General features: G+C 46.2%; 2 protein-coding genes across 4 annotated transcripts in view; both read right to left on the bottom strand.

Moving 5' to 3' along the window:
- The window catches only part of LOC115025435 (vasoactive intestinal polypeptide receptor 2-like), an 8,613-nt gene extending 5,943 nt beyond the window's left edge, over positions 1-2,670 (bottom strand). Inside the window, exon 1 of the mRNA XM_029457678.1 lies at positions 2,331-2,670. Within this exon, the coding sequence (XP_029313538.1) occupies positions 2,331-2,387 (57 nt within the window). The 5' untranslated portion in view covers positions 2,388-2,670. The remainder of the gene's footprint in view (positions 1-2,330) is intronic.
- The window catches only part of LOC115025434 (disco-interacting protein 2 homolog C-like), a 35,033-nt gene continuing 18,565 nt past the window's right edge, over positions 1,033-17,500 (bottom strand). For 2 of the 3 annotated variants that reach the window (XM_029457677.1, XM_029457676.1), the window contains 25 exons: positions 17,293-17,395; positions 17,130-17,194; positions 16,605-16,698; positions 16,255-16,374; positions 15,484-15,598; positions 14,717-14,856; positions 13,675-13,811; positions 13,251-13,459; positions 12,496-12,610; positions 11,602-11,803; positions 11,383-11,483; positions 10,609-10,689; positions 10,326-10,449; positions 10,065-10,186; positions 9,702-9,813; positions 9,436-9,545; positions 8,989-9,119; positions 8,307-8,475; positions 7,873-8,043; positions 7,705-7,766; positions 7,572-7,629; positions 6,494-6,568; positions 6,213-6,387; positions 6,000-6,123; positions 3,960-5,887 (listed from right to left, as the gene is read on the bottom strand). In XM_029457677.1, coding sequence (XP_029313537.1) covers positions 5,635-5,887; positions 6,000-6,123; positions 6,213-6,387; positions 6,494-6,568; positions 7,572-7,629; positions 7,705-7,766; positions 7,873-8,043; positions 8,307-8,475; positions 8,989-9,119; positions 9,436-9,545; positions 9,702-9,813; positions 10,065-10,186; positions 10,326-10,449; positions 10,609-10,689; positions 11,383-11,483; positions 11,602-11,803; positions 12,496-12,610; positions 13,251-13,459; positions 13,675-13,811; positions 14,717-14,856; positions 15,484-15,598; positions 16,255-16,374; positions 16,605-16,698; positions 17,130-17,194; positions 17,293-17,395 — 3,168 coding nt within the window. In that variant the 3' untranslated portion in view covers positions 3,960-5,634. Of the gene's footprint in view, positions 1,067-3,959; positions 5,888-5,999; positions 6,124-6,212; positions 6,388-6,493; positions 6,569-7,571; positions 7,630-7,704; positions 7,767-7,872; positions 8,044-8,306; positions 8,476-8,988; positions 9,120-9,435; positions 9,546-9,701; positions 9,814-10,064; positions 10,187-10,325; positions 10,450-10,608; positions 10,690-11,382; positions 11,484-11,601; positions 11,804-12,495; positions 12,611-13,250; positions 13,460-13,674; positions 13,812-14,716; positions 14,857-15,483; positions 15,599-16,254; positions 16,375-16,604; positions 16,699-17,129; positions 17,195-17,292; positions 17,396-17,500 lie in introns of those variants that run through there. The other variant, XR_003834204.1, reaches the window with a different exon arrangement.

Below are 17,500 nucleotides of genomic sequence, written 5' to 3' on the forward strand. Positions count from 1 at the left end.
CAAGGCTTCAGATTTCAACTTTGAAACAGCAGCATGCACAGAAAGTCCATCTCCTAACCTTCTTTAGTTTTACGACTCTTTAAAATATGTCTTTCCCGTTTCTGCGTCTCTAAACAAAAACTATAAATAGAAAGTTGAAAGGGCAGAAGATACAGCGTTTGACTTTATTTAATCCAAAAAACTAAATAATCCCTACAATATAATGTTTTAATACACACAAATACACTCAGATACATGACGGATTTAATGTTCTGGATTAAATAAAACTAATTTATGTTTGTAATCCTGAACCTCAGCCGACCTCGACTCGACCACCGATTAGATACGATGTGTTCACCGCGCCACAGTTTGTGCACATGCAAACGTCTACAATAAGAAAGTATAATCTATTTGTATTCTAATGAGACACTGGCTGCTCCCATAATGCATTGAGCAATATATCTGCTGTTACGTTATGAACATCCTGGTGATCAGGGACATGTTGGACACTGGAGCTCTGCTCAAACTCTACGTTCTTTCAAATCAAGACTCAATACTTCTGTTAGTGAACATTTAAACTACACTGTACACGTTCGTAAAGCTGGTAAACAATGATTATTATCCTGTTCTGTATCGTGGAACATATCCCAGCATGCATTGGGCGAAATGACTCTAACACCAGGTTTCCTCATCCCTCTTTAAACGTCCTTAAACGTTACATACGAGTTGCTCACCATGAGGCGTTCACTGACGTCCCGCTGCAGTAAATCTGCAGCTTTGACAATCAAAAATCAAAAACAAACAATTAAAAAAACAAACAAGGATTAAATCAGTTTAGCTTTAATCCTCACAGTTAACTCAATAAAAAAGTGATTTTATATACACTATATTAAAATGTGCCACAGTTTTAACAAAAACTTAAACTATGTACCGCTTATTGAAGGTCACAGAGCAGCAGGACTCTGCTCTCCAGTAGGATAGGAAGCAGAAGTCATAAATCTTTATCATAAGCGCACACACACACACACACACACACACACACACACACACACACACACACACACACACACACACACACACACACACACTGACGTTGTAAAATGTCACTGGTACAAAGCAGTAACACTGTCACAGACTAAATCCTTTGTTTTTAAATGATCCGCCTAAATTACAATTGTTCCTGAATGCAACATATAAAACTCTGCCGTGCAGCAAAATGTTTAAAACTTTTATTTTATATCTCTAACAGGGATTCAAAATGTTCAACACGAGAGGCTGAACTTTTGGGGGAAATGTGCACAAAACTGATGGTGTGATGGAGACACTTCCACCAACCTTAAAGCTACTTATGAGGAAACAAAAAGGGACAGGTGTGAGGGGTGTGAGGGTGTTGGGGTGTGAGGGTGTGAGGGGTGTTAGGGTGGAAGCAAAAAGTTTCAATGTGATCCCCTAAAATCAAAACACAAGACTGGAAGCTGCAAATCATGAAGAGTTTTGGTGCTTTAATTACATTAAAATAACAGTTAAAAACAAAATGCAGCTTTTTTTTGTTATGTTTGTGATAAATGTTAAGATTTGAGGTCAAAAGATACGCAAAATATAAGATTTTACTTCTTTTAAGTCTTCTTTTCTCTTACTCAAGTGGATTTTTTAGACTTGACGTCATCTGCAGAAGTCAAATTTGAGTTAAACTTCCACTCCAGTTGTCTGGTGTTGCAGACGGGACAGTCCTGGATGTTTAGCTTCTCCAAAAGCTGATAACTTATATTAAAAATGAACTGCAGGTCCAGGGAGCCGCAGAGTCTAAATATAGAGCCCAGCTCGCCATGTGAAGTAGGACTGAATATTAAAAATTAAGCAGCAGCAGCAGCCAGGAAGTGAATCTATAATTAATGTGTCCACACAATGAAAGAATAAAGACTCTAAAATATGTCATCAGTGTTTATAAATGAGTACATGTCTAATCTGTGTTAAAGTAATGGCAACGTTTAGAAACAGGATTATTAGAATATTCCCTGTGATGACTAAAAGCTAAAGAATCCGAAGGGAATACATTAAAAAAAGAAGGTACAAATATAACTCAGTATGAATATTAGAGGAAATATTATGGCCTTATTATGCTATTAAACTAATTAAAACTAAATATTTAGGAGATGATCATGCTCAGAAATATTACAGAAATCATTATAAATGCCATAAATGAACCCAAACACTAATAAAAACAATATATTATAAGTTGTTATAGATATGGTAGGTAGGTATGACACAGTTGTACTCCATATTTTTATAATAACACCCGTTTTTAAATACAATAACCACATTAGGCCTAATAATAAAAGTAGGGGACTGACCGTGTGGATGAAGGAGAAGCCGAGCAGGAGCAGAGCGAGCCGGTGCGTAAAGGCCATTATGGGCACATCTCATCCAGCTCACCTGGACAGCAGCTCACCTGACGGACATCCTCAGCAGGAAACACGTGGACTGGAGTGAAATGCCACCAAACTGCAACTTTAATGTGTAAAAATGTCGCCAGCAAATCACTTTTTTGGGCACGTTGGTTCAGCAGCTGGGAACAAACATCCCCCCCAAAAAATAAAAATGACTCCAGAAACTGTTCAAACGGACACAAACTGGTTCCTGTGTTAAGAATCCGGGACCGTCCGGTGTGCGGAGTTCCACTGAGGCGGTGGTCCGGTTCACTCCCTGTTCACTTACAAACAAGTGCGCGTCCCCGTCGCACGTTGTCGCTCTGGACTCCCCGGACTGATGCGCGCTCCCGGCGACCTGAAGGAGCTTCCTGAATGTGTGTGTGTGTGTGTGTGTGAGTTAATATGAAACACTAACAGCGGCACCGTGTGGCTGCACCTGTAAAACCATCACGTGCGGTTAAATCTGGTTTCCAAACACTGGTCCACAGGCCAGTGGAGGGTCGTGGAGTTGGGCTCCAGTGGTCCCCGAGACTAAAAGAAACCTTCATTTATCATAAAGGATGAAAAGATAAAACTTGTTTTACATTACAAATCCTCTGAAAACGTATAAAGTTGAATTAAAATCCACATTTGAAGAGATCTGGATGTGTACGTCCTGTTACTTATATATCAAAGTTTTAACTTTAAATCTTTCTTCTTGTGTTTCGTCTTCTTGTGTTGGGAACAACGTGTGTTTGTGTGACTCTACAGGCTGAAATAAACCCTGAACATGGAGGAACTTCATCAGAGGCAGATGAAAGCACGGAGGATAAGAGAAGAAAGCTGAAACCGACGTCCGACCGCACAAATCATTCCGTCCTTTACGACTTTAAACCCGTCAGGAATGCTTTTACTGAGTTAGTCTGATGTGACGGACCCGGAGCAGAAGAGTTAATCCTTCAGTGTTTGTTTCTGTCTGTTTATCCGTGTGTTGCTCTCTTATGAACAGTCCATGCATTTCTGTAAATAAAGTTTGCATGTGTAAACAGATATCAAAGATAGCGAGGGCGTGGGCGAGGGCGAGGGCGCTGGAGACGAAGCCAATAAAACCAGCTGGACTCTGGGAAAACTGGGAGACGTAGAAACACGAGCGAGGGGGGAAACTATTAAAACTCTTTATTAGGTCTTCAGATGTTAAAACGCATCCTGGAACTCGTCCTCGGCCTCTTTGGAGATAACTTTTATTTATTTTGTGGTTTGAACACACATCTTCCCTCCTGGAGCGCTTCTCACTTCGAGGTCCGTTTAGTAACTCCAACTGTAGAAGAACAACTTGTACAATGTACCTGCAAAGCTCACAGCTCAGCCACGAGCATATTAATCACGTTGAATCAGACTTTGTTAGGTTTAATAATAAATAAATAAATAACAAAAGTAATGAGCTCATGCAGTCATTCATATTCTTTACTTATAATAAAGTGTTCTATTTATTCTGAACTCAAATGTGTAAAGTTTCACCATAAGTCTGAAGCATGAAGACAAACATAATAATAATAATAATAAAAACTAGTCTGAGTTTTAGCCAATCAAAGCACTTTATTGCACTGTATAGTGTGACGGTGAGCCAATAGCAGGCTCTTATAAAAGTGTCAGTTAATCTTTTTATCATGTGTACAAAACAAGTCACACACACTTGTACCGTACAAAATCAACACTATTTACATACAATATACATACACACCTAACACACAAGCGTGCACAAACACACACACACACACACACACACACACAGTCTCTCTCCCATCCAGTCCTGAACACACAGTCGACTCCTTCGGGATTCTGATGGGATTTTCCTTCTTATCTGACATCCTCCTCCACCACACACACACACACACACACACACACACACACACACACACACACACACACACAGGGACTGAAACATGACCGCTACGCTGCTACCAACAAACCCAAACTGCTATGTTAGCCAAACAAGCGCTAAGCAACTTCTGATATGCATAAAGTTTCTCTTTTCTTTTGATAAAAGACGAAAACAAAAGCAGAACGATGAGAAGATGTCACATGTTTATCCACAGGCATGTAAACAAATGAGGTTTATGATGTATTTTAAATAACTTGTTCTATATAACCTGCAGTCCATGAGGTGTGGATTACTACACCTCATGTGGGGATAACTCCCCCCCCCCCATGAAGTCTCTGTTATAGTCACACAGTGCACTTTGATGAGATGCTTCGGGTGTTGAAATGAATGTCTGAGGTTTACTGCGAGTAACTAAAGATTGGTTAAACTTTGAAGTCTTCTTCCTTATTGATACATATTGCACTTATTTATAGTTCAGTGGTCAAACACCGGCTGCTTTCGTCTCTCACGCTTCAATCGATGTGTTTCTTTCTGAGAATTTGGACGCTGAACACAGTTTGTAGTTTCTTTTTGGATGTTTTCAGTTCAAACAGGTTCTAGTCTCCTTAAAAATGTGACGTATTCTTTGTCTAAGAGTAAAATCTGGTGCGTGAATCACATTAAAACAATGTAAAATGTCCCCGTCACACAGTAACACATGATGAACACGCTCACAGACAGAGACACACACTCTGCAGACACACACACATACAGGGTGCAGGTGGAGAGAGCTGCATATAGGGGCTACTATACCTCATTGTGTTTTAGGTACCTCTCCATATAGATTATTATGTCTATGTACAATATTTATATTTTTACAATTATCTGGCTGCCCCTGTTCTAATTGAAATAGTTATTTAGTTGTAGTTGATTGGACCAGTAAAACACGATGACAGATACAGTCTCTAGAATCTCTCTCTCTATTGAACCTCCTCAAACCTCTGAAAGACGATGACGACTGGAGCTGTCGCCCCGTACACAGTGTTCCCCCCCTAAGGCTTTCTACAGTGACGAGCTCCCGGTAACGGTCACGAGATTGAACGGGGGTGTAAAAATGATCAAACCACCACAGAGCAATCAATCAACCAATCAATCAACCAATCAATCAACCAATCAATCAACCGGCACAACACGACTTTAAAGAAAAACGACGACTTAACACCACACCATATGCAGGTTCAAAAATACAGTACATCTTGATTCTGGGAAATTAATGAACAACGACGGCGATATGCACGGCATACAAACGCATGCTCGCTCATTCCTGAACACACTCACTCACTCACTCACACACACACACACACGGACACACGACACACACTCAGGCTACATGTTGTAGGCCACGTAGATGGGGTCCAGCTGGTCTTGTAAGAAGCCGTCGCGGAGGTGCATGCGCTGTTTCTCGCCGCGGGAATTGATGGGGATGACGCCGATGTCCGTCACCACGACGACGCCCACGATCAGGTAGTGCTCCTCCAGCACCGCCTTGGTCACCATGGGAACAAGGTCCAAGGCCTCCTGCTCGGAGCCCTCCAGCTCCACCACCACCACCAGCAGGTTGGTCCAGGGGAAGACCGCGCTGAGGAGGAATCACACGGATCGGCTTTTATGGCGAACACAAATATCTGGCTCTTTTCTGCAGTTCGTCTTTAGCGGCGTCTGCTGATGAGGTGGCGACGGATCAAACCTACCACTCCATGATGCTCTTGTGGGCGCGGATGACGGAGGTCTCGATGTCGATGGGATGGTACCTCATTCCCCTCAGCTCCATGGCCTCCTCCAGGGCTCCCACCACGAACAGAGCATCGTGTCTCTCTGTTTGGAAGACAAAAGGAGACGCCGTGTTGGAGCTGAAGGCGTGAGAGTGAGCGCAGGAAACGTACGAGACAGAGAGGAAAACTAACCTCCGTTGGCGTCGGTGAGCTCGGTGCGGCGGAGGAAGCCCAGGTAGCCCGTCCTGGCCCAGACCGTCTGAGTGTCCCCGAAACTGAGTCTGGAGTTGAAGTGATCGGACTGAAGAACCTCCTCGCCGTAACCGCTGTAGTAACCGCTGCCGTTGTGAGCGCTTTGCACCCAGATCTGCAGCGCGAACACACAACAGACACGGGATGAGTTTAAACTTAAAGTGAGTCAGAAAACGTGTAAAAATAAACACAGGAAATGAGAAGGGAGAGTTCACGCGCACCTCTCCGAGGTGGGAGTCTCCCAGCGGTCCTTTGGTCTCTGGGTTGGCGATGATGATACGAACTCCGGGCAGGATCTGAGGATAAAAGGGAAAACACCAGTTGCCATGGTTACCACTCCAGAAATAGAGCCAGCTGTTGACTTTGAACACACGCTCGCATTTTTTTGTTCACAACTTCATCTCTAAATAAGACGCGTGTGTCAGTAACAGATGAGATCACGTTTAAATCTTCCACACGCACAACAAACAGAAGAAAACGTTGTGTTCAGGGAGCAGGAGGAGAGGACGGACGGACCGGCTGCTTCCTCTCTTCCCTCCTCCCACACGCAGCGAGTCAAAACAAAGAGCGGGCTGATGGAAGCCCTGAAACACGACGTCCTCTCTGTGTGTCAGTGTGGGGGAAGAAGAGACACCGACGTCTCATCGGGCTCCAGGAAAAGATCCAGCGTTTCCTTAACGCAGAGAGAAAGAGTCGCTTTCTGTTTTAAATCATCAACTGTCTCCTGAAAATCTAATTAATCTCTTTACGTTCAGTGGCTTATTAATTAAAGTCCAAGAACTGAGAACAAACAGCACTCAGTTAGACGGAGGAGCTTCACTTTGGATCAGGACTTCAGTCAACCGAGACAAAAGGAAATGAAAAGGAACAAAAGTACGACGGCGCAGAAGGAGAGAAAGACACAAAGAAAGTGGAGAACAGGTGTCAGCTGCGAAAGTACAAATAAATAAAAGACAGAAAAGCTTCAAAAAGAGATGAAAAAAGATTCTTTCTGATATTAAAATAAAGAAATCAGAATAAACGTTTCATTACACGACACATCTGCAGATGTTATGTTGCTCTCGCTTTATCTCAGGCCGACTGTTATATATGTATATATATATATATATATATATATATATATATATTCAGACCTCGCTGAAGGACTTCAGTTCGTTGCTAAGAGATCTGAAGCGCTGCAGGAGGAAGCAGCATTTACTGAAGGAGCCTGAAACCTCAGCGCCTGCAGCCTCGTCTCATTCCTCGTGAACAGGACACAGGACACAGGACACACACACACACACACACACACGCGCTCACCTTGCCAGACTCCATTAGCGGCAGACTGTGAGGAGAACCTCTCTCCACCAACCGAACCCTGAAACACACAAGTGGAAATGTCACATTCTGAGTGAAGCAACATTTAAAGAGCTCACAGGACGGACCGTGGTACCTGTCATGACGCAGCGCTCTCATGTCCACGTACACGGTCGTGGGGTCCGGTCCTGAAGTGCCCTGCAGCCAATCACAACGCAGACACAGTGAGCATGTGATCAGAGACGTTTGACCACATTTCATTTCACCACGGATACCGAAATATTGTGAAGCCGTCTGTTTTCACCTGCAGGCAGATGGCCAGGTTGACTCTGCAGCCGAAGGCCGTGCTGACCGATCGTGGGTGAAGGCCGAGGTCTTTGAAGAGTTTAGAGAAGGAGTGTGTGAGCGACATCCTGGGCCTCTCCTCCGCCACCAGCACGCAGGCCCGAACCCGGGACAGATCCAGACCCCGAGCCTGGACGAGAGGCGGGACAACACATGTTATCACTTCTTGTTGTTTTAATATTACTGAATGTGGTTCTAACAGCGTCTGCGGGTTTATCTGACTACAGGACGAGTGTTGCGTTCAAGTGCACTGATGCATTTTGGGAAAAGTGACCACCAGCCACAAGAACTGGTGTCCCTGGCAAAAAAAGTGTTTCCAGAAAACGTCCCGTGGTTAAAAGGGTTTAATAATAATAACATGCGTTGACCGGACGTGTTGGTTGTCTCGCTGACCTTGAGCGCTTCGGTCTGCAGGCCGAGTCCTTTGGTGCAGAGCTCCATGACGCTGTAGGAGCAGAAGGTGTCTCGCACCCTCAGCTGGCTGACGGCCAGCAGCCACAGCGCCGGGTTGGACTCCAGCTCCACCGGAGGGATCAGGATGGACTGATGGCCTGAATACACACTGCAGAAAACACACACACACACACTTTTAATGCTTACATGCCATAAAATGAGCATTTATGTCTGGTCTCATCGACATCGAGATGTATTCTCCTCCTCTCGTTTATTACGACAATCAGCTGCAATTGTGAGTTATTGCTGCTTTAAAGCCATCGAGGGGGACGAGAAACATTCTCATACCGAGAGTGATTTGCAGTCGGCTTTATTTATAAGACATTCAGCAGAAAGAAATCTGCTTTCGCCAAGTTCAGAATTTATGAGCTGAGGATTTAAAACTAAGCAGACCTGAGATCTGCACAGATCAAATGTCTCTTCTCGTTATTAAAGGACAACGTTCTAAAAATAAATCAGAACTTGAGTATAACATGTACCAAAACATTCTGTTATAATAATAGAAAGAGTCCCCGTGTGGAAACTATAATGACAGATGATTGTCAGTGATGATACATAAACTGTGTAGCCAAAAGTGTGTGGACAACAGGAAACTCAGCTCCGTGAGCCGAGAGACGCCGACCTGCAGAGACACCAGACGACAAAGCCGAGGCCGCAGTACGGATCCAGACAGATGGCCACTTCTCTGGACGGGTACAACTCACACTGCAGCTTCACCGACCGACAGAAGGCTCCAACGGCATTATGGGACATCTGGAGAGAGAGTGGCGAGGACAGAGAGACACAACAACACACAGACAAACAAGGAACAGGGTACAAAGATGGACATCTTTAAATGTACATTTCATTTGGAAGGAATTCATTCACACAGCACATGTCGTAACTCAAACAGATGCATCTGCTGCAGAGTTTAATGCATTCATTGATATTAAAAGGGCCGAACAGGCTTGTATTCATGTCTCCTGTATTTACAGTACTGTGTGTTGAACTGGAATGAATAAATAGAACAAGGAGGGAAGTCTGTAGACTGTAAGAGGTTTTGGGTCATGAGGATTAACCGTGAGCTGACCTGAACTCCAGCCAGCATGCCGGTCGTCGACACACTGAAGTCCAGATAGCACAGGCCGTCAGGGTTGGTGGGTTTATAGAGAGCTGGAGGCTTCTTCTTTGGCAGGTCATCTGCAGTACACACACACACACACACACACACACACACACACACACACACACTCTGTTGAGTTACATTCATTTCAGAAACACTTAGGGTTCGGGGCTCGGGCATGAATGTAAACACACGTCTTCACGCGTTAAGTAGAAGAGGGGAAGCTGCTGTACCAGTGTCGAGGACAGGCGGCCAGTTCCTGATGTCCACGGTGGCCGTGGCCTCCTTGGAGCGCAGCAGCTTACAGATGACCGCCGTGGTCATCACACAGGCTGAGTGACTGACCTGCAGGGAGAGAGGGGCGAGTGTCTTTACTGCTGTACGATGGTATTATCATTTAATTGCAATAATTAATTGGATTTCTTTCCCTATTCCTCTTTTCCCCAAGAAGGTCAAAGGTCAGCTACACAGCGCTTGAGCTAGCAGGGCGTGTTAAAGTGCAATAGTGTTACAAATACAAAGACAATAATAGAGCAATTATACGGTAATATTTATTATGTTTTAATAATCATTCATTTAAAACTGTGTTTTATGACCTCCACGATCATCTTGACGGTGGGCAGGGTGGTGGAGATGTTCTGAGGGTGAGGCGGTCGCACCGTGATGGGCACACAGCCGGCGTACAGGCTGCCGTAGAAGGCTGCTATCAGGTCAATACCTGCAGGACACACACACACACACACACACACACACACACACGGTCAGAGAGGTGTGAAGAATCAACTTATTTCTATCAGACCTCCCAGATCTACGTACAGATCGTGTTCTGTAAATAAGAAAGTGTGTTCCTCTCTGACCTGGAGGGTAGACCAGAGCGACGTGGTCTCCTTCCTGCAGACCGGCTCTCTCCATCAGCAGAGCCGCCACTCGCTCCGCCCTCTTATGGAGCTGCAGACAGGTGAGGGAGCTGGACACCGCCCCCTGGAGGAGAGGAAGGAGGAAGATTTGAAATCGTTAATTGTTACACTTCAACATTTTATCCGACTTACAGGTAATATATGTACTTCATATATTCAGTTAAAACAAGTCCGCATGAGAGACGGATCTTCTGTAACTGTGTTTGCAGGTGTGTGTTGTTACCCGGGAGCTGAGCAGGGTGTAGAGGACGTGGTCGGGTGTGGTCTGAGCTCTCCACTGTAAAACCTCCGACAGGAACAGGAACTGGAAGACACAGAGTTGTAACTTATTTACCAGCAGATCTTTTCCTTCTGCAAACTGTGTGTGTTTTAAAGAAATAGCGTATTCCTGCACACAGCTGCACGTGTGTTTAAGTTCAGAAGAAACCTTCCTGATCTACAGTCCCTGTGAATAACATATATTCACAGTAACACAGTAAAGATGCATCGAACAGGTTCACATGCTGAGTTTGAGAACATCAAGCACATCGTGGGCTGGAACTACACACGACACACAAGTGGTAAAGGTTTTATGCAGCCGTGTGTAAATAAATCATATTCAGTGATGCTGATGCTCGGCTTCAGTCTCTGCCTTCAGGACATTAAAGCGCTTTAATCAATATCACAGACTGTGACATTTCACATGACCTGCCGATGCATCAAACTGCCTCGGAACATTAATGTGGGAACATTTTACAACCTTCTCTTGAAACAGTGATTGTCCTGTTGAGAAAGTGTATCGGCTGCTCGTGATTGTAAATCAATTGGAACTGCTGATGAAGTCAAGATGGTTCGCTGTATGGATTCTCTGAGACGTCAACTTCTCAATCAGGAAGTGCAGAATTCAAAAGGTTTCATGCAGAAGAGGCACAACAGAGTCCAGAGATGTGTGTGTGTGTGTGTGTGTGTGTGTGTGTGTGTGTGTGTGTGTGTGTGTGTGTGTGTGTGTGTGTCTCACCTGGTCGTTGTCGTCAGTCTGTCCCAGATCTCTGCCGCTGGCCTGGGCGATCCTCTTCCCTGACACCAGATTCCCCACCATCACAGAGGCAGGTCCGATCTCTGCAACACACACACACACACACACACACACACACACACACACACACACACATTAACAACTATGTTCAGCCACACACACACACACACTGTGTGTTCTAACGAGCCTGCTGTTTCCCACCTGGCTGTTTCTGCCGTGGTTTGGGCAGGTTGGTGACGCAGGTGTGGGGGCACATGAGGACGTTGCAGGGGTGCAGCCCCCCCTCCAGGTACAGCTGCTTGATCTCTGACAGGTGGATGCCGCCCAGAGGAGTCTTGGGCAGAGTGTTGGCTGGGACCAGAGCCAGGCAGAACACGCCCACCCCGTGGATACTGTCGATGGCCTGAGAGAGGACGGAGGAGACGGAGTCAGAGCAGGCGGATCATCTGCTGCTGAGGGACGACCGGGAGGGACGACTGGGAGTGACGACCGGGAGGGACGACCGGGAGGGACGACCGGGAGGGACGACCGGGAGGGACCGGGAGGGACGACTGGGAGTGACGACTGGGAGGGACTACTGGGAGGGACGACAGGGAGGGAGGGACTACTGGGAGGGACGACTGGGAGGGACTACAGGGAGGGACGACTGGGAGGGACTACCGGGAGGGACGACTGGGAGGGACTACTGGGAGGGACGACTGGGAGGGACTACCGGGAGGGACTACCGGGAGGGACGACTGGGAGGGACGATCGGGAGGGACTACCGGGAGGGACTACTGGGAGGGACGACTGGGAGGGACTACTGGGAGGGACTACTGGGAGGGACTATTGGGAGGGACGACTGGGAGGGACGACTGGGAGGGACTACTGGGAGGGACGACTGGGAGGGACGACTGGGAGGGACTACTGGGAGACGATGGTTTCAGAATCATGTGCTTTGGAAATGTATTCAAAATGAAATTAACTTTACACATAAGATATAAAACAACCCAGTTCCTTGTTAAACAACATCATTGGAAGCTTGATGACATTCAAACGTCAATTTAAATGAAAACCTGAGCACACAACAACAGACACGCCGCAGGTGAGCTCTACCTGCAGCACGCGGCTCATCCACTGGAAGCTGTCCTCCTCAGTGGAGTCGGGCCTCTGCTCGGCCACCACCACGATCCTCTCGTCCCTCAGCACCGTCACAGAGAACACCGCTATCCTGCAGGGAGGAGAGGAAACGTCTGTTCTTCTTCATGTTTCTACTTCAAAGTAACTGTAATAATCCAGTAATCCGTCCGTCAAGATGAACAGCAAGAAGGGGAGTCAGTATGTACCGGAGGGAAGCAGTAAACATGTGTGTTGACAATAAAAGAAAGGATGTTACACACCAAACAGACAGCAGAATGCAGAACAGCCAGCTGTCCAGTAAAGACACAAAGACACAAAGACACAAAGACACAAAGACACAAAGACACAAAGACACACAGCTCCCTGCTTTACATTTAATCATTTTAACTTGCAATAAAAATATTCAAATCCAAAATCAATCACAGAAGCACCAACATCAGAGCCCGTCAGCTGAGAGATGAATTTCCTCCTCGGTGGCCGGGGACACAATTAAACTTCCCTCTATTACTGCGGCTGGATTCATCCGCCGCTGCTGGATGAATCCGCCGCTGCTGGATGAATCCGCCGCTGCTGGATGAATCCGCCGCTGCTCCACTTTATTACATTATTATCTCATTTGTCACGATGACAGTGAACGTGCCGGAGCTCGACATCTGGCTGTCGCTGGGATTCTGTTAAGTGCTCGACTTCTAAACGCTGGTGTTCTGCTCCACGTGACCGCCTCTCCTCACCTGCCCCTGTAGACGAACTTCATCGGCTCCACGGCCAGCGCCGTAGCGACGATGTCGTCGGCGTTGTGCCTCCGCCCGCTCACCATGATGAGGCCGTCCATCTTGCCGGTGATGAAGACGAGGCCGCCGGGGCCAATGAAGCCCAGCAGGCCGGTCCGCACGAAGGCGTACTCGCTTACCAAACCCCCGCTGGGGCCCACCGGGTAAACCTGCAGACACACGGGCCATCAGCTGTAGGGTTGCCATGGCAACAAGCCAGCTCTGAAGAGCTGCATGACGCAGCCAAAATCAGATGTGACAGATATTTTTAACTTTCATCTTCATAATGTCACAACACACACACACACACACACACACACACACACACACACACACACACACACACACACACACACACACACACACACCACACACACACACACACCTCAAAGCAGTTCTTGGTCATGCCGGTGAGGCCGTAGTAGGAGGTGCCGGTGGCGATGGAGCAGACGCAGAACTCCCCGATCTCATCTGTCTGACAGAGCTGAGGAACGCCTTCTGGTTTCACCACACACACCAGGCCTGGGACACACACACACACACACACGGACAGAGAGAGAGGGGAACAGAACTCTGTTAGGCTCACAGATGATTGAGTTCCTCTTTAACGTGTAACTGGTGGTGCAGCGGGTGTAGTTGCCGTAGTGAACACTGGGTGGTGTGAGTGGGCAGCGTAGAGGAGAGCTCAGTGGATCAGGTCTACACTAATTACAAAAAGGTGAAAAGGTACAATTAAGGTTGTAAAGTGAGCAAAGAGCAAACACAAAAAGAGGTTTCTCACTTTACCCAAGTTATCGTGCAACAACTGATTTCACTTCATCCATAAATCAAAAGAAAAACATTTAAAAGAAGTTCTTTCTACGACTGAACGTTGATGGATTGCTTTTTAGACCTTACTATTAACTGAGAATATAATCTGCAGACTCACAGGTGCAGCTCTAATTAAATGTGCAGCAGCTTTAATTGGGTCCATGCTTTGTGAGCCAAGTAATAAGTCAGCGGTGTCTGTGGATTCGTCTCTACGACCCCAACAGATGATGTGTTCTGTCCTAAAAGCTTTTTTATCTTCAGTGTTACCTTGTTAAACTATCTGTGTGACTTTGTCTCCAGAGACTCGACTCATCTGGTGACAACGGACTGCAGACATATTGAAAACTGTCCCGTCTTTGTGGCTCGTTTTCAGGCGTTTGAAGCTTTTGAAGATATAAAGCTGAACCCACTTAACTCGCTCAGTCGTGAGGAGAGAACGCTCCCAAACATGGGACATTAATGAAAAGGAGGGGCTGCACATTTACACACCCTTAAAACTCATTTTACCATTTAATGGACTTTTTGTCATTCAGTGCACGACAACACTGAAGGCCGACAGAGAGTACAGCTGGGCCGGTATCTACAGGACACACACACACACACACACACACACGTACCTCCTGGTGTGACAGTGCCAACGTCCTGCACGGTGAGCACTGACAGGCGTTCCTCTGTGTCCACCCTGACGACCCCGTAGGTCAGACCCTGCATGGACAGGACGCCCCGGCCCGGAGGCTGACTGCTGTCCTCCACCGGCCTGAACACAAACACACATCGTGTCATTAACACGCGTCCCAGGACACAGAGCCTGTCGTGTGTTGGTGTGTTCCTCTGTGTGTTATCTATTGTGTACACCTGCATGCGATGCATACATGTGTTTAAGTCTTTTTAAACTCACAGCTCTAGTGTGGTGGACGTCCCGAGTCTACAGTGCACCAGCTATTTATATTTATAAATTTGCAACCGTTTCTCTTTTTTAAGGAATTGAGGCCAAAATAAAAAACCCATTTTTACTGTTGCTAAACAAAGCCAGGTGTTTGGTCTTTGCTGAATCTTAAGACTTGATAACCGGAACATAACTCTGAATCTACATTTAGATATTTGATCTGTGATCGATCGAGAAGTTATTCCACTTGAAGAAAGACTCCTTGTGTTCCTTCCTCTGCGTGTCAGAGAGGGAAATAAACTTCTTTATGTGAATTTACATAATGTCATTCTCTGTGTGTGTGTGTGTGTGTGTGTGTGTGTGTGTGTGTGTGTGTGTGTGTGTGTGTGTGTGTGCCTGTTTGCATATTTGTGCTTCTGTGTATGTGCACGCACGTTTGCATAATCTGTGTACAGTAGGTAAAGCAGGGTGTGTGTGCGTGTGCGTGTGTGTGTGTACCTCCTGATGGCCACTGTGAGGCCCTCGGGGGAGCTGGCACAGGGACAGATGACGTCAGCTCTCAGCCCTTTAGTCTGAAAGACGTTGAGGAAGGCGTCGCAGGAGGAGATGGACCCTGAGAGACAGAAACAAAGTGTCAGAGCTGTTGAAATCTTCTCCTCCTGACATCAAACCAGCGTTTGGTTCTAAAAAGCAGTTTAATCAAATGTACCGACTAAACGACACGACACCATTTTGTCCAATGCTTCTGAATGTGATATTGAAAAGCGTATGATACCAAGTTTATCTTTATGGTTTTAATGGTTTCTTGAATTTAAAGACGTGCAGTTCAGCGCTGAGTGTCTGAAGTCGCGGCGCACTTTGAATGGCAGGTTTATAAACGCTCCCACAGCTGCATCATCACATAATACACCAGACTGAATATCCACTGATGGATTAACAACGTCAGGCGACTTTCAAGTCTCTGCAAGATGATACTGAGTTGTAAACAATATGCATTTGTAGTTAAAGATCCAAAACATTTGAAATCTAGAATATCTTCCTGGTTTCTCTCGGTTATATTTTTAGTCTCGTTTCCACTCCGGTCTAAAAACCATTTATTGTACCAAATGTGCGGCGATGGACACATCCTGCTCTATTCCTGTAAAGTGACCCACTTTCCTGACTTCCCAAGAGACATTATCCATTCCCGACATTCTCCATCTCAAATACGCTTCTCTAAACTCCCCGCAGCACTGAGAGCTCTGCTGTGGGGGCTGCGAGTGACCTTACAAGGGTTTGATCCGTCGGCCACCAGCAGCATGCGCAGCGAGCTCAGGTTGATGTCCTTCTGGTCTTTGTGGGCCACAAGAGCCCAGTGCATGTCTCGGGACTTCACACACGCCACCTTGGCTGCAGGGGGAGACGCACGCACACACACACACACACACACACACACACACACACACACACACACACACACACCACACACACACACACACACACACACACACACACACACACACCACACACACACACACACACACACACACGCAGACAGACGGAGAGTAAATTAGCATTTAATCTATTTGACAGACAGGTGAATGGAGTTGAATGGACTGAGTTTCAGGTGTGAGTCTGACCTTTGTACTGGCAGACTTTCTGGATCCATGACAGAGGGTTGACCTTCATCAGCGAGTAGGGCACGCTGATCACGTGCATCATGTTCATCACACTCTGCACAACACACACATAATGACTTTTAAAACTCGTGAAATATTCATTTTATATTTTACATTTAACACGTTTCTGACTGTCTGTTATATTATTTTTACAGATGCACTAATGGACATGGTCTTTGTTTTAAGTACTATAATTGACACGACTTATTTCAGACTTGCACGCGTTACAAATGGCGAGCTTTATGTCTTCTCGGCTGTGACGTTACTGTCTGTGCAGCTGTGCGTTTGGTGCATCTCTAATAATCATTACCTGTATATGGTCAAAGAATATTCAAATGCAGGTTTTGGCTACTGTTTCTAAAATATTAGCACCTTATCAACCTGCCTTCATTGCTTTCACCCCAGATATCAGTGTTGAAGGTTAAAAGCAAACAGGAAATGAAGGTCATGCTCCCTGACCTCTGACCTCTAGTAGGCAGGTCTTACCGTCAGGATGCCGTGCCACAGGCCCACATCCTTCTTAAAGTCCAGAACGTTCACTATGGTCTCCGCTACAGACAGGGAGGGAGAAGAACAGCGTTAAGTTACTACATTATGACCAGGAGGCTGAACCCTGTGTGTGTGTGTGTGTGTGTGTGTGTGCGCTTACCCTCGGTGTAGCTGCAGGACTGGGTGAGAGCCTGGCAGTGTGTGAGCAGAGCGATCCTCGTGACTGTGACTCCCAGCACGCTGCCGTCCTTACAGGTTTTATACTGAGAGAGAAGCAGACGGATCAGTGGAGCCTTTAGGTACGAGTCCGGTTCTTCAAATATTGTTTGTGTGTTCAGTTTAAAATGTCGCCGAGCGGTTACAGTGAG

This window comes from Cottoperca gobio, chromosome 20, assembly GCF_900634415.1.
Source record: "Cottoperca gobio chromosome 20, fCotGob3.1, whole genome shotgun sequence".
NCBI classification, from domain to species: domain Eukaryota; kingdom Metazoa; phylum Chordata; class Actinopteri; order Perciformes; family Bovichtidae; genus Cottoperca; species Cottoperca gobio.